General features: G+C 45.1%; 1 protein-coding gene across 4 annotated transcripts in view; it reads right to left on the bottom strand.

The window, feature by feature from the left end:
- The window catches only part of LOC140187222 (glutamate receptor ionotropic, NMDA 2C-like), a 123,010-nt gene that overhangs the window by 101,495 nt on the left and 880 nt on the right, over positions 1 to 20,635 (bottom strand). For 3 of the 4 annotated variants that reach the window (XM_072242312.1, XM_072242315.1, XM_072242314.1), the window contains exons 2-3: positions 13,534 to 13,943; positions 5,224 to 5,816 (exon numbers count right to left, since the gene is read on the bottom strand). In XM_072242312.1, the coding sequence (XP_072098413.1) occupies positions 5,224 to 5,816; positions 13,534 to 13,920 (980 nt within the window). In that variant the 5' untranslated portion in view covers positions 13,921 to 13,943. The remainder of the gene's footprint in view (positions 1 to 5,223; positions 5,817 to 13,533; positions 13,944 to 20,635) is intronic. The other variant, XM_072242313.1, reaches the window with a different exon arrangement.

Below are 20,635 nucleotides of genomic sequence, written 5' to 3'. Positions count from 1 at the left end.
CATGCCTTTGGGAATAGAATGGATGGCTGAGAGAAAGAATAAATGGTTAATTTTGACATTGCGTAAGCAAATAGAGTAAAGACTAGATCATTTGACCCCTGAGCCTGATCTCATTTTAGCTTCTGTTTCAATTTGCAGCCTGTTCCCCAAAATCCTGGAGTCCCCTAGAGATAAAAGATTAATCTATGTCAAGCAGGCAGACTGTTCCTGGTGGGGTTCTAAAGCATCAGTGCAGGAGCATCAGCTCTTCACAATCTCCGTTAGTGACCTAGCTGGAGAGACCAGGCTCTAGGTAAAGAAAGCTGAAGCAAGAATGCAAGCTGAGTAGAGGACATGAGTCCACAGTGGAATCGAGACAGGTGAAGTGGATTCGCATGCGGAATATAATGCGAGAAAGCATAGAATGGAAGAAGAATAGAAAAGCAGAATATGCTAAATAGAGAGAGTTGACACGAGGATAGAGTGACCTCAGCACGATATACAAAATTGGCAAGCAAGTACATGCAAGTAATCAGAAAAGCAAAAGAGCATGGAGTATAAAAGTAAGGAAGTTTTCCTTTAACTACAGGGACATTGTACAGTCGTAGCATTATCCAGTACTCCCTGCCTGGAGTATTGTGTGCAGTCTCCTTCTTTAAAGGGCAATGTATTTATTCTTGGGGAAAACTTGAAAGACTGGCCCAGGACAGGGGGCTCTGGCCAGCTACTGTCAGCAACCTCTGCTGCAGAAGGGTAACGGGCTCGAGGAAAAGTAATGGGCAGAGAATTGAAGCTGAAGTCAAGACCAGGTGGGCCATAATCTCACTGAATGACAGAGGGTCATTTGACCTGTTCCTGCTGATACTTCTTAATTTCAATCCCTTTTACTATTCTTCACATAAAATTACTGCCCTTCAAATGTAAGAAATCTACAAACACTGTATCACTTTAAATATCAGATATGCCCATAGTACTTGCATTACTATTATAAAGTCATCGAGTTCCAAGTACGGGTACAAGACCTTTGGCCTAACTCATCATGTTGACAAAGTTGCCTTCCTGAGCAGGTTCCATGTGCCTGCAATTTGGCCTAAGTCTCTCTAGACCTTTCCTATCCATGAACCCTTCCAAAAGCTTTTAAACTATTGTTATTGTGCCTGCTTCCTCTGGAATCTCATTCCGAATTTATCCACCACCCTCCGTGTGAAAATCTTACTTCTCAGTCCCCCTTTAAATCTTCCCCCTCAGATTTTAAACCTGTGCCCTCTTGTTTTAGACTCCCCCGCACTAGACATAAATAAAGACTTCTGGATGTTTCCGGTAGTGGGAGATCTAGCACCAGAGGGCACAGCCTCAGAATACAATCATATCCCTTTAGAACAGAGACGAGGAGAAATTCCTTTAGCCAGGGGGTGGTAAATCTGTGGAATTCATTGCCACAGATGGCTATAGAGGCTCCACTTCTCCGCCCATTGCCCTCAAAATAAAATCTGACAAAGATATTGAGTCACTTCACCTGCACACGGTATTGCGGTCCCTCACAATTCTATAGATCTCTATAATGTTACACGGAGCTCCCTTTGGTCGAGGCAAAGCACTCCCAGTCTACAGTCTGCTCATAAATCCTCCAAACTGGCTGACTGCATCAGCTCCTTGTACTGTAATAGTAAATCTGGAATGTTTACAACCTGCTCAAGGTCACAGTCTGTACCAATGGAATTCTCATAATGTGGACAAGGTCAAAATAGATGCCCCGTTGTTTACTTGTACTAATTAACTGCTCCTTAACCTTTCTGTTAGTGGTGACATTACTTTGTTGGCTGAAATTTTACCTGCTAAATATCTCTAATGTGCCTGGACTAAATGCTCCCTTGTTTCAGATAGACAAGAACTGTGTAAGAATGATTACAGTCACTTAGTTTTTAAACGGGAGTAGTTTGTCACAAGGGTACAAGCAATCTACCATGAGATGCAGCCCACATCATTCAACTACCATGACAAATTGAATTCCTAACACATTGAAATCTCCATTACCATGGTTGACACAGGTCTCTCAGCAACCCAAACTGTTAAGTCTGTAAACTTGAATTTCAACACAAAAACAGGTGACATTTCACACTTTAGTGTCAGTTTTCTGATGTTAATTGACCAGTGTAATACTTCAACATGATATACCCACTGTGAGGGGAGCTGTGCCAGTTGAAGGCTGCATACGACCAGCTGAGCCTGGGCTTACAACAGCCACGTTGGAGATCCTGCCATCAAATTATACTGTTAGCGTGCTAATAATGAGGAAGTAAGTGCCGTAATCCTGAGAGAGGATGGCAGCACAAGGAATTACATGATCAAGAGGACCCAATTGTAATGTTGCCATCACTATAGTAAAACTAGATTACTGCCATTGGGTTGATGTCAGTGGTCAGTGGCAACAATCACTGGCTGGCTGGCACAGAGAGAGGGTAGAGTGAGCTTCTACTGCTGCATACCGACTTTGGACTACCTAGAAAGGGCTAGATAGAGTGGGTGTGGAGAGGATTTTTCCAATAGCAGGAGAATCTAGGACCAGAAGGCACAGTCTCATATTAGAAGGATGTTCTTTTAGAACAGAGATGAGAATGAATTTCTTTATCCTGAGAGTGGTGAGGCCATAAACATCTGTGGAGACCAAGTCATTGGGTGTATTTAAAGTGGGGTTGATAGACTCTTGATTAGTCAGGGTGTCAAAGGTTACAGGGAGAAGGCAAGAGAATGGGGTTGAGAGGGAAAATAAATCAGCCATAATCGAACGCTAGAGTAGATTTAATAGGCCAAATGAGCTAATTCTGCTCCTATGTCTTATGGACTGTACTTGCCATAGAAGCTGAACCATTAGGACTATAGGGACATCCCTCCATTTACAGAGCATGGTAACAAATCCTTGCCACCTTCTCTACCATTTACTCTGTGTGTGTGTGTGTGTGTGTGTGTGTGTGTGTGTGTGTGTATGTGTGTGTGTGTGTGTCTATTTGTGGACAAAGGACTACTGTAAGCAATACAACTAAGAGCTGTATGAATGGGATGTGTTGCCGAATATGAAAAGTGTTAGCACATGGAAATGCACTGACCTGTGTGGTGATTTTCTTGGTAAGGGGAACACTGTAGCCATCTCTTGCATTGGTATCAGCTGTAGGCAGTCTCCTGGAGACCTCGACTACAGACTGTAGAAGAGAGTGACAGCTATAAATCACTCATCATAATGGACTTCTCAGGATCATCTTCCTGAAGAAGGGTCTCAGCCCGATACACTGACTGTTTATTATTTTCCATTGATGCTGCCTGACCTACTGAATTCCTCCAGTATCTTATGTGTGTTGTTTAGCATTTCCAGCATGCTTATGATCTGTTTGCAGGATGAGGCTTTCCTTTACATGACATTAGAGATGTCCTCCTTCTTCAAACAACAGGGTTTCCCTTCCTCCACCATTGATGCTGCTCTCACCTCCATTGCCTGGACATCCACACTCATCCCATCACCTTTACAATGATAGAGTTCCTCTTGTCCTCACCTACCACCTCATTAACTTCTGCATCATTCCCCGCAACTTACACCATCTTCACGCACCCTATCATCAAACACATCTTTGCCTCCCCCCTCCCCCCACCCTGGATCTCTACTTTGTGCAAGGTTTGCTCTCTCTGTGATTCCCTTGTCTATCTGTCTCTCCCCACTAATCTACCTCCTAATATTCCCGCAAGCAACAGAAATGCACACCTGTCCACTTATCTTCTCCGTCATTTCCATTCAGGGCCCCAAACAGCCCTTCTGGGTGAGGCAACACTTCACCCGTGGATCTGCTGATGTCGTCTGTTACAGTATATCCAGTCCTCCTGATATGGCCTCCTCTACCTTGGTGAGACCCAAAGTAAATTGGGGGTCCGCTTTGTCGAGCACCTCTACTCCATCTGACTCTTGTTCTGACATGTCAGTCCACGGCCTCCAATACTGCCACAGTGAGACCATGCTCAGTTTGGAGGAGCAACACCTCATACTCCATTTGGGCAACCTCCAACCTGATGACATGAATATTGATTTCTCCAGCTTCCAGTACTTTCTTCTCTCCCCTTCTCTTTTCTTCCATCCTCCACTCTGACCACTTACCTCTTCTCCTCACCTCCCTCGGTACCCCTCCTCCTTCCCTTTCTCCTCTCCTGTCAGATTTCTTCTTCACCAGCCCTTTACTTTTCCACCTCTCACCTCCCAGATTCTGCCTTCATCCCTCCTCTCCCATCCACCTGGCTTCACCTATCTCCTTCAGCCTTCTGTTCCTTCCCCACCACCCACCTTTATGATGCTGAGTTCCTCCAGCATTTTGTGTGTGTGCTCTGAAATTTATGTGTTTTTGTAATTTCCTTTCAAAGTAATCGACAAGACAGTGTTGGTTGGAAAGGAAATATGGGGAAGTATTTTTATAAAATGTGCTTTAGTTTAATACTACTTATTAACCTTTTCCAGTTACTTGTCTTCCTTCTCAATTCCCTCACATACTTGTCTTAAAGGTATCAGCATTTTTGAGAGTCATACTAATGATTTGATTTACTGGAATGGACTAAGCACTGAGTATGAATCTTTCGCTGTCATAAGCTTCCTTTCCATTGTGACTCCTCTTTTCTTTCTGTTGCTCTAACTTTTATTTCCTTTGTTTTTCAGGTCATATTAACCCTGGATGTCCTATTTTTTCCCCTCAAAGGGCATTCCTGGTTTGTCCTCCTTGAATCCTCCTATTGCTTCGACCAACTTGTGCCAGGATTCTTTCTTAAATTGATTAAATTAACTCTTCCACAACTGAGCAATTTTACCTGAGTGTTTTTCCAGAATTACTCTAACCTAAATGAAGTTCAGATCAGGGCTAAGTGTTTTCCCCAAGTCATAACTTTCAAACAAAAGCTTCCTCCACCATAGCAGTAAGTGTAAGGGTTACTCTTTGAGGGATCATTACATTAAAATCCACAGCAGTAAATGTAAAGGGGAACCAACTGTAATTGATTGTTACCAGGAACGGTTTAATGCTAATAATTCAGCTCTCATGAATCATTCTTAGGTACCTTAAAGGTATCAGTATTCGACACTGATGAATTGATTCACATGAATGGACATAAAGCAGTGAAAGGTCATTGTCCGCTGCAGATTAACTGTGCCTCGCCTCTGGCCATTGAGAATCATAGCTCCCTATTGAGAACCTGCTTTATCAATTAACAGATCCATACCTGTACAATATGCTCTCCATGCCCCCTTGAACTGGATTCATGCAATCAGCTCTTGCTTCAGGAATATATCCATATGTTTCGTAAAGGTTCTCTGCACTCTTTGCGATGATTGCCATGCCATCCAGCACCCTTTCCCTGACGCTCATCTTCCACCGCTCTGTCATTACACTGATCAAGCCTGCAGGGAATTGCTTTGCCACCTGTTCTGGGTTGCCAACTGCAATACTGGAAAGTATCCAGACATAGCTTGGGCCTAAGAGATCTGCCTGGTCAGCCATTTCGAAGAGGTACTCCGCCTCCTGTCGCGAGCAGTACAGAATCAGAACTTGTGCATCAATCTGCTGGAGAAGCCGCTTGGTTGTCGAATCGTTGCCATCTCGCGTCATTTCCAGCGTAAGAGTCTGTACAACTTCCCACTCAAAATAGCTGGTGTCAACATGAAGCCTGATGTGGTCCAGAAACTCCAAATATCCAGGGAAGAAGCTGGTGATGATGGCAAAGCGTCCCCAGTCATACTCTTCCATTACTTTGAATATGACCCTGATCTGATGTTCCACAGAAGCCCCTAGCTGGAGAAATGCAGAGCGATGGGCCTGCAATGGAAAAGGAAAATCAAATACTCAGATACACTATGTGTCCATAGAGATCCCTCCCTGTTACAGAGGCCAGAGTCTATGATTCCTCTGTGAGGAGTGTCAGCTTGGCAGGACAATGATTGCTCACACACTGCTGTACATCTGTCAGATGCCATTGGTTCAGCCAGGTTTTCATCATAGAATATAGAAAACCTTCGGCCCACAAAGTTGTGACGAACATGTCCCTACCTTAGAAATTACTACACTTACCTATAGCTCTCTATTTTTCTAAGCTCCATGTACCTATCCAAAAGTCTCTTAAAAGACCCTATCATATCCGCCCCCACCACCGTTGCCAGCAGCCCATTCCACACACTCACCACTCTCTGAGTAAAAAACTTACCCCTGACATCCCCTCTGTACCTACTCCCCAGCACCTTAAACCTGTGTCCTCTTGTGGCAAGCATTTCAGCTCTGGCAAAAAGCCTCTGACTATCCACACGATCAATGCTTCTCATCTTATACACCTCTGTCAGGTCACCCTTCATTCTCTGTCACTCCAAGGAGAAAAGGCCGAGTTCACTCAACCTATTCTCATAAGGCATGCTCCCCAATCCAGGCAACATCCTTGGAAATCTCCTCTGCACCTTTTCTATGGTTTCCACATCCTTCCTGTAGTGAGGTGACCAGATCTGAGCACAGTACTCCAAGTGGGGTCTGACCAGGGTCCTATATAACTGCAACATTACCTCTCGGATCCTAAATTCAATTCCATGATTGATGAAGGCCAATATACTGTATGCCTTCTTAACCACAGAGTCAACCTGCGCAGCTGTTTTGAGCGTCCTATGCACTCAGACCCCAAGATCCCTCTGATCCTCCACACTGCCAAGAGTCTTACCATTAATACTATATTCTGCCATCATATTTGACCTACCAAAATGAATCATTTCACACTTAACTGGGTTGAACTCCATCCGCCACTTCTCAGCCCAGTTTTGCATCCTATCAATGTCCCACTGTAACCTCTGACAGCCCTCCACAATATCCACAACACCTCCAACCTTTGTGTCATCAGCAAACTTACTAACCCAGCCCTCCACTTCCTCATCCAGGTCATTTATAAAAATCATGAAGAGTAAGGGTTCCAGAACAGATCCCTGAGGCACTCCACTGGTCACCGACCTCCATGTAGAATATGACCCCTCTATAACCACTCTTTGCCTTCTGTGGGCAAGCCAGTTCTGGATCCACAAGGCAATGTCCTCTTGGATCCCATGCCTCCTTACTTTCTCAATAAGCCTTGCATGGGGTACCTTATCAAATGCCTTGCTGAAATCCATATACACTACATCTACTGCTCTACCTTCATCAATGTGTTTTGTCACATCCTCAAAAAATTCAATCAGGCTCGTAAGGCACGACCTGCCTTTGACAAAGCCATGCTGACTATTCTTAATCATATTATGCCTCTCCAAATGTTCATAAATCCTGCCTCTCAGGATCTTCTCCATCAACTTACCAACCACTGAAGTAAGACTCACTGGTCTATAATTTCCTGGGCTATCTCTACTCCTTTTCTTGAATAAAGGAACAACATCCTCAACCGCCCAATCCTCTGGAACCCCTCCTGTCCCCATTGATGATGCAAAGATCATCACCAGAGGCTCAGCAATCTCCTCCCTCACCTCCCACAGTAGCCTGGGGTGCATCTCATCCGGTCACGGCGACTTATCCAACTTGATGCTTTCCAAAAGCTCCAGCACATCCTCTTTCTTAATATCTACATGCTCAAGCTTTTCAGTCTGCTGCAAGTCATCCCTACAATCACCAAAATCCTTTTCCATAGTGAATACTGAAGTAAAGTACTCATTAAGTACTCTGCTATTTCCTCCGGTTCCATACACACTTTCCCACTGTCACACTTGATAGGTCCTATTCTTTCATGTCTTATCCTCTTGCTCTTCACAGACTTGTAGGATGCCTTGGGGTTTTCCTTAATCCTGCCTGCCAAGGCCTTCTCATGACCCATAGAAACATAGAAACATAGAAAATAGGTGCAGGAGTAGGCCATTTGGCCCTTCGAGCCTGCACCGCCATTCAGTACGATCATGGCTGATCATCAAACTCAGAACCCTGTACCAGCCTTCCCTCCATATCCCCGATCCCTTTAGCCACAAGGGCCTTATCTAACTTCCTCTTAAATATAGCCAATGAACTGGCCTCAACTGTTTCCTGTGGCAGAGAATTCCACAGATTCACCACTCTCTGTGTGAAGAAGTTTTTCCTCATTTCGGTCCTAAAAGGCTTCCCCTTTATCCTCAAACTGTGACCCCTCATTCTGGACTTCCCCAACATTGGGAACAATCTTCCTGCATCTAGCCTGTCCAATCCCTTTAGAATTTTATACATTTCAATAAGATCCCCCCTCAATCTTCAAAATTCCAGACAGTATAAGCCTAGTCGATCCAGTCTTTCATCATACGAAAGTCCTGACATCCCAGGAATCAATCTGGTGAACCTTCTTTGTACACCCACGATGGCAAGAATGTCTTTCCTCAGATTAGGGGACCAAAACTGCACACAATACTCCAGGTGTGGTCTCACCAAGGCCTTGTACAACTGCAGTAGTATCTCCCTGCTCCTGTACTCGAATCCTCTCGCTATAAATGCCAGCATACCATTCGCCTTTTTCACCGCCTGCTGTACCTGCATGTCCACTTTCAATGACTGGTGTATAATGACACCCAGGTCTCGTTGCACCTCCCCTTTTCCTAATTGGCCACCATTCAGATAATAATCTGTTTTCCTGTTCTTGCCACCAAAGTGGATAACTTCACATTTATCCACATTAAATTGCATCTGCCATGAATTTACCTACTCATCTAACCTATCCAAGTCACCCTGCATCCTCTTAGCATCCTCCTCACAGCTAACACTGCCACCCAGCTTCGTGTCATCCGCAAACTTGGAGATGCTGCATTTAATTCCCTCGTCTAAACCAATTCTCTATCCACATCAATACCATACCCCCAATACTGTGTGCTTTCAGTTTGCACACTAATCCTGTGTGGGACCTTGTCAAAAGCCTTTTGAAAATGCACATATACCACATCCACTGGTTCTCCCCTATCCACTCTACTAGTTACATCCTCAAAAAATTCTATGAGTTTCGTCAGACATGATTTTCCTTTCACAAATCCATGCTGACTTTGTCCAATGATTTCACCGCTTTCCAAATGTGCTGTTATCACATCTTTGATAACTGACTCCAGCAGTTTCCCCACCACCGACGTTAGGCTAACCAGTCTATAATTCCCCGGTTTCTCTCTCCCTCCTTTTTTAAAAAGAGAGGTTACATTAGCCACCCTCCAATCCTCAGGAACTAATACAGAATCTAAAGAGTTTTGAAAAATTATCATTAATGCACCCACTATTTCTTGGGCTACTTCCTTAAGCACTCTGGAATGCAGACAATCTGGCCCTGGGGATTTATCTGCCTTTAATCCCTTCAATTTACCTAACACCACTTCCCTACTAACATGTATTTCCCTCAGTTCCTCCATCTCACTAGACCCTCAGTCCCCTACTATTTCTGGAAGATTATTTATGTCCTCCTTAGTGAAGACAGAACCAAAGTAGTTATTCAATTGGTCTGCCATGTCCTTGTTCCCCATAATCAATTCACCTGTTTCTGTCTGTAGGGGACCTACATTTGTCTTAACCAATCTTTTTCTTTTCACATATCTATAAAAGCTTTTACAGTCAGTTTTTATGTTCCCTGCCAGTTTTCTCTCATAATCATTTTTCTCTTTCCTAATTAAGCCCTTTGTCCTCCTCTGCTGAACTCTGAATTTCTCCCAGTCCTCAGGTGAGCCGCTTTTTCTGGCTAATTTGTATGTTTCTTCTTTGGAATTGATACTATCCCTAATTTCCCTTGTCAGCCACGGGTGCACTACCTTCCCTGGTTTATTCTTTTGCCAGTCTATCTTAGCTAATTCACGTCTCATACCTTCAAAGTTACCCTTCTTTAAGTTCAGAACCTTTGTTTCTGAATTAACTATATCACTCTCCATCTTAATGAAGAATTCCACCATATTATGGTCACTCTTACCCAAGGGGCCTCGCACGACAAGATTGCTAACTAACCCTTCCTCATTGCTCAATACCCAGTCCAGAATAGCCTGCTCTCTAGTTGGTTCCTCGACATGTTGGTTCAGAAAACTAGCCCGCATACATTCCAGGAAATCCTCTTCCTCAGCACCCTTACCAATTTGGTTCACCCAATCTATATGTAGATTGAAGTCACCCATTATAACTGCTGTTCCTTTATTTCATGCATTTCTAATTTCCTGTTTAATGCCATCCCCGACCTCACTACTACTGTTAGGTGGCCTGTACACAACTCCCACCAGCGTTTTCTGCCCCTTAGTGTTATGCAGCTCTACCCATATCGATTCCACATCTTCCCAGCTAATGTCCTTCCTTTCCATTGCATTAATCTCCTCTCTAACCAGCAATGCTACCCCACCTCCTTTTCTTTCATGTCTATCCCTCCTGAATATTGAATATCCCTGAATGTTGAGCTCCCATCCTTGGTCAACCTGGAGCCACGTCTCTGTGATCCCAACGATAATCATATTCATTAATAACTATCTGCACATTCAATTCATCCACCTTGTTACGAATGCTCCTTGCATTGACACACAAAGCCTTCAGGCTTGCTTTTACAACACTCTTAGCCCTTATACAATTATGTTGAAAAGTGGCCCTTTTTGATTTTTGCCCTGAATTTGCCAGCCTGCCACTTTTACTTTTCACCTTACTACTTTTTGCTTCTACCCTCATTTTACACCCCTCTGTCTCTCTGCACTTGTTCCCATCCCCCTGCCACATTAGTTTAAATCCTCCTGAACAACAGTAGCAAACGCTTCCCTTAGGACATTGGTTCCAGTCCAGCCCAGGTGCAGACTGTCCTGTTTGTACCGGTCCCACCTCCTCCAGAACTAGTTCCAATGCCCCAGAAATTTGTATCCCTCCCCCTTACACCATTTTTCAAGCCACGTATTCATCTGAAATATCCTCCTATTTCTACTCTGAGTAGCACGTGGCACTGGTAGTAATCCAGAGATTATTACCTTTGTGGTCCTACTTTTTAGTTTATCTCCTAACTCCCTAGATTCACCTTGTAGGACCTCATCCTGTTTTTTACCTATATCGTTGGCCCCTTCCGGCTCTCCTAATTTCCTTCTTAAGCTGCTTCCTATTAGCCTTATAATCTTCTAGATCTCTAACATTACCTAGCTCTCTGAACCTTTTGTAAGCTTTTCTTTTCTTCTTGACTAGATTTATTACAGCCTTTGTACACAATGGTTCCTGTACCCTACCATAACTTCCCTGTCTCATTGGAGCGTACCTATGCAGAACTTCACACGAATATCCCCTGAACATTTGCCACATCTCTTCCGTAATTTTCTCTGAGAACATCTGTTTCCAATTTAAGCTTTTGATTTCCTGCCTGATAGCTTCATAACTCCCCTTACTCCAATTAAACACTTTTCTAACTTGTCTGTTTCTACCTCCCTCCAATGCTATTGTAAAGGAGATAGAATTATGATCCCTATCTCCAAAATGCTCTCCCACTGAGAGATCTGACACCTGACCAGGTTCATTTCCCAATACCAGATCAAGTACAGTCTCTCCTCTTGTAGGTTTATCTACATATTGTGTCAAGAAACCTTCTTGAACACACCTAACAAACTCCACCCCATCTAAACCCCTCGCTCTAGGGAGATACCAATCGATATTTGGGAAATTAAAATCTCCCATCACGACAACTCTGTTATTATTACACCTTTCCAGGATCTGTTTCCCAATCTGCTCCTCGATATCCCTGTTACTATTGGGTGGCCTGTAAAAAGCACTCAGTAAAGTTATTGACCCCTTCCTTTTCCTAACCTCCGCCCACAGAGACTCCATAGACAATCCCTCCATGGCGTCCACCTTTTCTGCAGCCATGACACTATCTCTGATCAACAGTGCCATGTCCCCACCTCTTTTGCCTCCCTCCCTGTCCTTTCTGAAACATCTAAAACCTGGCTCTTGAAGTAACCATTCCTGTCCCTGAGTCATCCAAGTCTCTGTAATGGCCACCACATCATATCTCCAAGTACTAATCCACGCTCTAAGCTCATCCGCTTTGTTCACAACACTCCTTGCATTAAAATAGACACATCTCAAACCTTCGGTCTGGGCGCATCCCTTCCCTATCACCTGCCTATCCTCCCTCTCACACTGTCTCCAAGCTTTCTCTATTTGTGAGCCAACCGCCTCTTCCCCAGTCTCTTCAGTTCGGTTCCCACCCCCAAAGAATTCTAGTTTAAACTCTCCCCAGTAGACTTAGTAAACCTCCCTGCCGGGATATTGGTCCCCCTGGGATTCAAGTGCAACTGGCCTTTTTGCACAGGTCACACCTGGACTGGACTGTACACCTGGAGCCTTCCACTTTCACAGGTATCACTTGCAGCTTGCTACTCTGCCAGGCACCACACCGAGGATCCCCTCCAACAGGCACTTTGCTGTTTGATGCGTGCCGCTCCGCCTGATATCGCATGGACCGGTGCTGGGAGTCAAGGCAGGATCTCCGGGATAGGCATCTGGTAACCGGAGCACTTCTACCAGCCTCTGTCTGACAAGGCTGATGAAGAGACTCAGCCTGTGAGACGGCTATCGGGTGCACAGGTCTCACCGTGCACACTGCCACGGTAAACAACCTCTGTACCTGGTGCTCAAGACCACCCCTTGTGACACTGTCTGGTGAATCAGACATGTTGGTGACACTGTCTAATGAATAAGGTTGAGTGTGAGACTGACAGACAAGGCTCACACTGTCAGTACACATGTGCCCACATCGCACTCTGGAGAATAAGCTTATTCCATGGAACACTCTTGTAAAGAAGACATGCTTAGTCAGACTGTTAACATTGTACAGCAGCAACAATGTTAGCTAAAGGGCTTAAGGCAATTTTCCATGAGATTCTGTCCAGTGCAACAGCACAAAACCGTCCTTTCAGTTTCTGGCAGGTGGACAACATTTTCTGTCAGGAAACATTTCCACTACATTCACAACATCTGCATTCAGGCCTGAGCAACTCTGTTGTAGGCACTTCATCCACACCAAAACATTTATTCTCTCCATCTCCAGTACTCTGTGATGGCACTGTGCACTGTGCAGGGTCAGTCTGTGCTGGCTTGGTGTGTCAGCAGAAAAACTTGCCAAGACTTCTCCAAAACATCTTCCAGACCCAGGAGACTGTGGCAGGGACAGGGATGCTCACAGCATTTAACAAGTCTCCTGGCAAGCACCTGAATTGCCAGGGCACGGGAGGTCATGGGAGGGAAGGAGAGAGAGAGAGAAAGAGAGAGAGAAGGGGGAAAGAGAGGGGGGGTGAGAGAGGGGAAGGGAGAGAGTGAGAGGGAGAGGGAGAAAGAGAAGGGAGAGGGAGAAAGAGAAGGGAGAGAGAGGGAGAGAGAGAAGGGGAGAGGGGGAGAGAGAGGGGTGAGAGAGGGAGAGGGGAGAGAGAGGTGAGAGTGGGAGAGGGGAAGGGAGAGAGTGAGGGGGCATAGAGAAGAGGGAGAGGGAGGGGTGAGAGAGGGGAAGGGAGAGGGTGACGGGTGAGAGAGGGAGAGGGGAAGGGAGAGGGTGAAGGGAAGGGAGAGAGACACTGGAACTTACCTTTGGATTCAGCACAAGTGTGGAACCTCTGTTCATTCCGATGATGGGTACTGAGACGTGTGCAGACATGAAGTCCAGAATCAACGCCACAGCCTCAGATTCAATGATGTCCTCAAAGATAATGGCGTGGATCCTGGATCTGGGCAGCACCTCGCAGATGTTTGAGATCAGACTGCTGGGATTAGTGTTGTTCATTATTAGTGTGACAGTGTTGATTTGTATGGGCAGGTCTTGGAAGATGTCTCCATTGAAGCTACCTTTGAATTCCATGTGGTACCAAGAGCCTCCAAGTATAACAGCGATGTTGACCGCAGGTTGGATGGGTTCCTTGGCAAAGGCAGACTCTGCCATATACAGGAACAGAACAGCCTTAAGCAATTGATCCATGGTGTAGACAGCTGACAGACTCACTGAAGAAATACAAGAGTTGTCCAGTTAAGAGAAACCCACAGCTATATGCATTTTAAAGTAGTTAATGTTATGGTGCAAAGGGGAAAGAACAAAGACAAAAGCAGAAAATATGGAAATACCCAGGGAGTCAGGCAACATTTATACTGACGTCCAGTCAGTTTTTTTTTCAGATGACCTTTTATCAAACAAGTGTGTGTTTAAAGTTACAGAGAGGGGTTGGGCAGAGAGAACAAAGGGACTGCTACAATAATGTGAAGTCACGTTGATCCAGATGACACAGGAGTATTAGTTCTATCTAAGAGACGGTGGCAAAGGCTTGTTGATGACAATTGATCCATTTGGAGGAGGTGTTAACAGTGGGGAACTCAATGGTGGGACACAGAGCATAGGAGTACTAGACATCTGAAGCAAAAATGAATGCTGGATTAGAAGTGAGAAACACTGAATTAACAATGCAAGTCACTGATCTTTCATTGAGGGGACCAATTCTGATGCAGACCGGAAAGGCTGGTTATCTGAAGCGTTGAATTCTTTGTTGAATCTGTGGGTTTAACATGATGAGGCTGTGGGCGAGATGCAGCTTCTTGAGCTTATGTTGGGCTTCACTGTAACAATGCTGGAGTCAAAGGCACGAGGTCAGAGTGGGGACGGGATAGAAAGTTAGAGTGGCAGATAGCTGGAAGCTGAGCTTCAAAAGCACATTGTACCAGAGGAGCTGGGAGGAAAACAAGGGGTGCACAATTAAAGATCAGAATCAGGATCAGGTTTATAATCACCAGCATGTGTTGTGAAATTTGTTAACTTAGCAGCACCAGTTCAATGCAATAAATAGTATGGAAGAAAAAAAAATTAATAATAATAAATAAATCAATAACAGTATATGTATATTGAATAGATTAAAAATCGTGCAAGAAACAGCAATACCGTATATTTAAAAACTGAGGTAGTGTTCAAGGGTTCAATGTCCATTTAGGAATTGGATAGCAGAGGGGAAAAAGCTGTTCCTGAATCGCTGTGTGTGTGCCTTCAGGCTTCTGTACCTCCTACCTGATGGTAACAGTGAGAAAAGGGCATGCCCTGGGTACTGGAGGTCCTTAATAATGGACACTGCCTTTCTGAGACACCACTCCCTAAAGATGTCCTGGGTACTTTAGGTTAGTACCCAAGATGGAGCTGACTAGATTTACAACCCTCTGCAGCTTCTTTCAGTCCTGTGCAGTAGCCCCTCCATACCAGACAGTGGTGCAGCCTGTCAGAATGCGCTCCAAAGTACATCTATAACAGCTTTTGAGTGTAGTTGTTGACACACCAAATCTCTTCAAACTCCTAATGAAGTATAGCTGCTGTCTTCCCTTCTTTGTAACTGCATTGGTGTGTCGGGACCAGGTTAGATCCTCAGAAATCTTGACACCAAGGAACTTGAAGCTGCTCATTCTCTCCCACTTCTGATCCCTCTGTGAGGATTGGTATGTGTTCCTTCGTCCTACCCTGTCTGAAGTCCACAATCAGCTCTTTTGTCTTACTGACGTTGAGTGCCAGGTTGTTGCTGCGACACCACTCCACTAGTTGGCATATCTCACTCCTGCACGCCCTCTCGTCACCAACTGAGATTCTACCAACAATGGTTGTATCATCAACAAATTTATAGATGGTATTTGAGCTATGCCTAGCCAGACAGTCATGGGTATACAGATTAGAGCAGTGGGCTAAGCACACACCCCTGAGGTGTGCCAGTGTTGACCTGTGAGGAGGATATGTTATCATCAATCCACACAGATTGTGGTCTTCCGGTTAGGAAGTCAAGGATCCAATTACAGAGGGAGGTACAGAGGCCCAGGTTCTGCAACTTCTCAGTCAGGATAGTGGGAATGATGGTATTAAATGCTGAACTATAGTCGATGAACAGCATCCTGACATAGGTGTTTGTGTTGTCCAGGTGATCTAAAGCTGTGTGAAGAGCCACTGAGATTGCGTCTGCCATTGACCTGTTGTGATGATAGGCAAGTTGCAATGGGTCCAGGTCCTTGCTGAGGCAGGAGTTCAATCTAATCATGACCAACCTCGCAAAGCATTTCATCACTGTCGATGTGAGTGCTACCGGGTGATAGTCACTAAGGCAGCTCATATTATTCTTCTTAGGCACTGGTATAATTGCTCTCTTTTTGAAGCAAGTGGGAACTTCTGCCTGTAACAGTGAGAGAAAGATGTTGCTATCTGGGCTAAAAAGTATATTTTTAAAGGAGGAAACAGACCATTTCAGTTCAGAGTGGTTGTATTGGCTTTGCAGGGTTCTGCTTTGGTGGGCATTTCTGTTCACAATGTCCATTGATAATGTTGAAATTGGTCTGAAAGCTGGACAGGTTCCAGGTAGTGCCCATTATATGGTGGGTAGGACAATAAAACACAGTGAAGTACAGTGTTCACTCGCAGTTAATGAAAGCATTACAGTCAGTTTAAATAGTGGTCATTCATATGGACTGTATTCATCATTGACAATCGGCCACTGCTCTGATCACTCTACAGTACCATTTATACATTTACCGATGGAACCACTGCTATTGTTAGAATTTCAGATGATGATGAGGAGGTGTCCAGGAGTGAGATAGATTGGCTGTTCGAGTGGTGCCGCTGCAACAAACCCACACTCAGCATCAGCAATATCAAGAAATGGAGTGTGGCCCTCAGGAAGGGGCAGTTGGGAGAACTCACTTCACAGTGAAAAGTGGGGTTGGGTTCCAGGCTGCTCAGCATCGCAGAGGATCTACACTGGGCCCAAAAACAACACCAGTGATTCTACATCATAAGGGATTTAGGGAGATTTGGTATGTCACTGGAGACTCCTACGAATTTCTACAGATGTACAAGGAAGAGCATTCTGACTGGTTCCTGGTATGGAGGCTCCAGTGTGCAGGATCGAGAGAGGCTCCAGAGCTTCGTAGCTCCATCATGGGCATGACCCTCCCTTTTGTCAGTCACCATACAGGACATGCCCTCTTCTCATTACTATCACTGGAGAGGAGGTAAAGGGGCATGAAGACCCACAGCCAGTACTTCAGAAAAAGCTTCTTCCCGTCTGCCATCAGATTTCTGAATGGCCCATCTTTATTCCTCTTTTCACTGTTTATTTAGTTATTGTAATTTTTATGTCTTGCATGTCTTGAACTGTACTGGGGCCACAAAACAACAAATTTATCAACATACGTTAGTGATAATTAAGGTGATTCTGATTCTGACCTGGGTGAAGAGCAAGAGCATTTGGTTCAGAGGGTTGGTTTTATAAATTAAGCTCAATATTGCAAGTGACTCTAAAAACTACGGCATGAGTAGAGAAGAGAAAAAGTAACATAACTGCCTAATTATAGAAACTCTGAGGAAGAACATAGGTTGAGTGTTGTCTCCCAGACTACAGGGTTGATGCTCAGCATTCCGAGCAGTAACAGTACAGATCTATTCAGCTGCCAAATCTATTGGTTAAGAGTCTATTACAAGAAAGAAGGAAAAAGAGCACAACAAGGGTCCAAAACATAAAATGAAATGTAAACAACTAAGGCAAAAGAAGGGAGATACTCTACGTTTTAGCGTGAATTAGGAACAAGCTCCGAGTTAAAAGGTGGGAGAGACTGGCCCTGCTGAAAGAACACTGGATTATCATGGATAAAAATAGTTTTCTATAACTTTGCAGCTGGCAATATTCTATGAGGGAACACTGGAATCTTCCGGATACATAGAGCACGCCATACAACCTGGGCAGATGCATTCAAGGGGAAAAGCGGAGAGAAGAGAAAGTAAAAGGCAGGACCTGGATTAGGGTAAACAGGATAGGCTTAACGTTGCTTTAGAGACTGACAAATTTACAGTCCGTGCAATTGCCCATAAAAAGAATTGCAGACAATGGAAATCTGAAATAAAAACAGGAATTACCAGAAACACTTAGCACATCAGGCATCGGTGGTAAGAAAAACAATGTGAACATCTCAAAGGTTCAAAGGTCCAATTTATTGTCAGAGAAACGTATACAATGTACATCCTGAAATGTATACAATATACATCCGGAAATGTATACAATATACATCATGAAGAACTGGGGAAATGAGAAAGCAGGTTAGCTTAGAGTTACAGAGGGGGTGGGGGAGGGTGGTCAGATCAAGGAGAATGTCTCCAATTGCAGATCAATTTGAAATTTGTTCAAGCTGCTCTCCCCATGAATATAGAATTTGTAGCAGTGACAAAGACAAGGGGTGGGATTATGTAATTTAATGATGATAATAATTAAGCAACACTGAAGAAAACAAACAAGACAATACATGAAAAAGATTAATCTCAAAGGGGTAAGGAATGGAAACAGGGAAGTTAATCTTCATGAAGCTTTATAAACTATCTGTCTTTGGTTGGGGGTAGGACAATTGCACTGAATACTTTGGATGCATGTTAGCCAGTTTAAGACCTTAAAATCTAAGGCTAGTTTATCCTGATTTTAATATCGATCTTGGAGTAAAAGCGAACAGTAGCACAGGCCCACTGAAAGTTCAAGAAACAGTACTGGACGCTATGGATAGTGAAACTTACAGGAGGTGGTTGCAGTAGGGAAATTCCCCCAATCTGTCCAACACCCACATGCTCTGTCCAACACCCACCCAATCTGTCCAACACTCACACTCTCCGTCCAACACCCACCCAATCTGTCCAACAACCACCCAATCTGTCCAACGCCACATGCCCTGTCCAACACCCACCCAATCTGTCCAACACTCACACTCTCTGTCCAACAACCACCCAATCTGTCCAACGCCACATGCACTGTCAAACATCCACACAGTCTGTCCAACACCCACACAGTCAGTCCAACACTCACACACAATCAGTCCAACACACCCACATTCTGTCCAACACCCACACTCTGTCTAAAACCCACACTCTCTGTCCAACACCCAGACACTATCTGTCCAACACCCTCATGATCTGTACAACACCTAGACTCTCTGTCCAACACCCACACAATCAGTCCAACACCCACACCCTCTGTCCAACACCCACCCAATCTGTCCAACACCCACACTCTCTGTCCAACACCCACCCAATCTGTCCAACACCCACACAATCCGTCGAACACCCACACAATCTGCTCAACACCCACCCAATCTGTCCAATACCTGCACAATCCATCCAACACCCACACACTCTGTCCAATACCCACACAATCTGACCAATGCCCACACGCATTGTTGAACACCCACACAATCTGTGCAATACCCACACAGTCTGTCCAACACCCACACAATCTGTCCAAAACCCGCACAATCTGTCTAACAACCACACACTCTGTCCAACACCCACACAATCTGTCCAATACCCGCACAGTCTGTCCAACACCCACACAGTCTGTCCAACACCCACACAGTCTGTCCAACACCCACACAATCTGTCCAAAACCCGCACAATCTGTCTAACAACCACACAGTCTGTCCAACACCCACACAGTCTGTCCAACACCTACACAATCTGTCCAACACCCACCCAATCTGTCCAACACCCGCACAATCTGTCCAATACCCGAACAATCTGTCTAACACCCACACAGTCTGTCCAACGCCCACCCAATCTGACCAATACTGACACAGTCTGTCCAACACCCACACAATCTGACCAATACTGACACAGTCTGTCCAACACCCACACAATCAGTCCAACACCCAATCAGACTGACACGCACACAATCTGTTCAACACCCACGCACTCTGTCCAACGCCCAATCACTCTGTCCCAGACCCACACACACTGTCCAATACCCACATTCTGTCCCACACCCACCCAGTATGTCCAACGCCCACACAACCAGCCCAACACCCACACACTCTGTCCAACACACACACACAATCTGTCGAACACCCGTAAAATCTGTACAACACCCACACACTCTGTCCAAGACCCACAGGATCTTTACAATACCCACACAATCTGTCCAATGCGCACACAATCTATCTAACGCATACATTATATGGTCAACACACAGACAACCTCGTCAATACCCACATGCTCTGTCCAACACCAAGACAACCTGGTCAACACCCACACGCTCTGCCCAATACATGCTCTGTCCAGCACCCACACACTATATCACACTACCTGCTTTTCAATCTGCCTCCGTACAATGTGTCAAGAACAAACCTATGTACCAATTCTCCTCGGTTGTAGACAGTCCCACACCCACCCACCCACTTAGATACAGGTATTCCAGTACCCTCAGACACCCCCACACTCACAGATGGCAGACATCCTGACTACTCAGTTGTCTAAGCTCCCCGTGTCCTGCGCCCCGGTTTCCAAATATCACGCTCCTTCCTTTATGCTAGTCGGGACGTCCCATGCCCCACACTTCTATCCCCTGCGCCCATTTCCACGGGAACCGAGTTCCGGTTCTAAGCCCCCAGTACCCCAGAATTCTCAACCCATCTGGAAGTCGGTCCCGAGAATCGGTATCCCTGCCGTGAGCTCATGTTGCTGTCAGCGAATTCCAGACCTGAAATGCCTGGTCTGGAGGAGCCGTGAATGATGAGAGCACACCCGCTGCTCTCCCGATCCCCAGTCCCGTCACCAGGTGCCGGGGTCATGGAGATAAGGAAGCCGAGAACTCCACAACAAGTTGCCCATGGCAGATCCCGGGTTCGCAGCCAGCAACACTCTGCGGACGCGC

This window comes from Mobula birostris, chromosome 24 (genome assembly GCF_030028105.1).
Source record: "Mobula birostris isolate sMobBir1 chromosome 24, sMobBir1.hap1, whole genome shotgun sequence".
Classification (NCBI taxonomy): domain Eukaryota; kingdom Metazoa; phylum Chordata; class Chondrichthyes; order Myliobatiformes; family Myliobatidae; genus Mobula; species Mobula birostris.
Note: the sequence above shows the minus strand (reverse complement) of the source record. Positions and strands in the feature narration are given on the sequence as shown.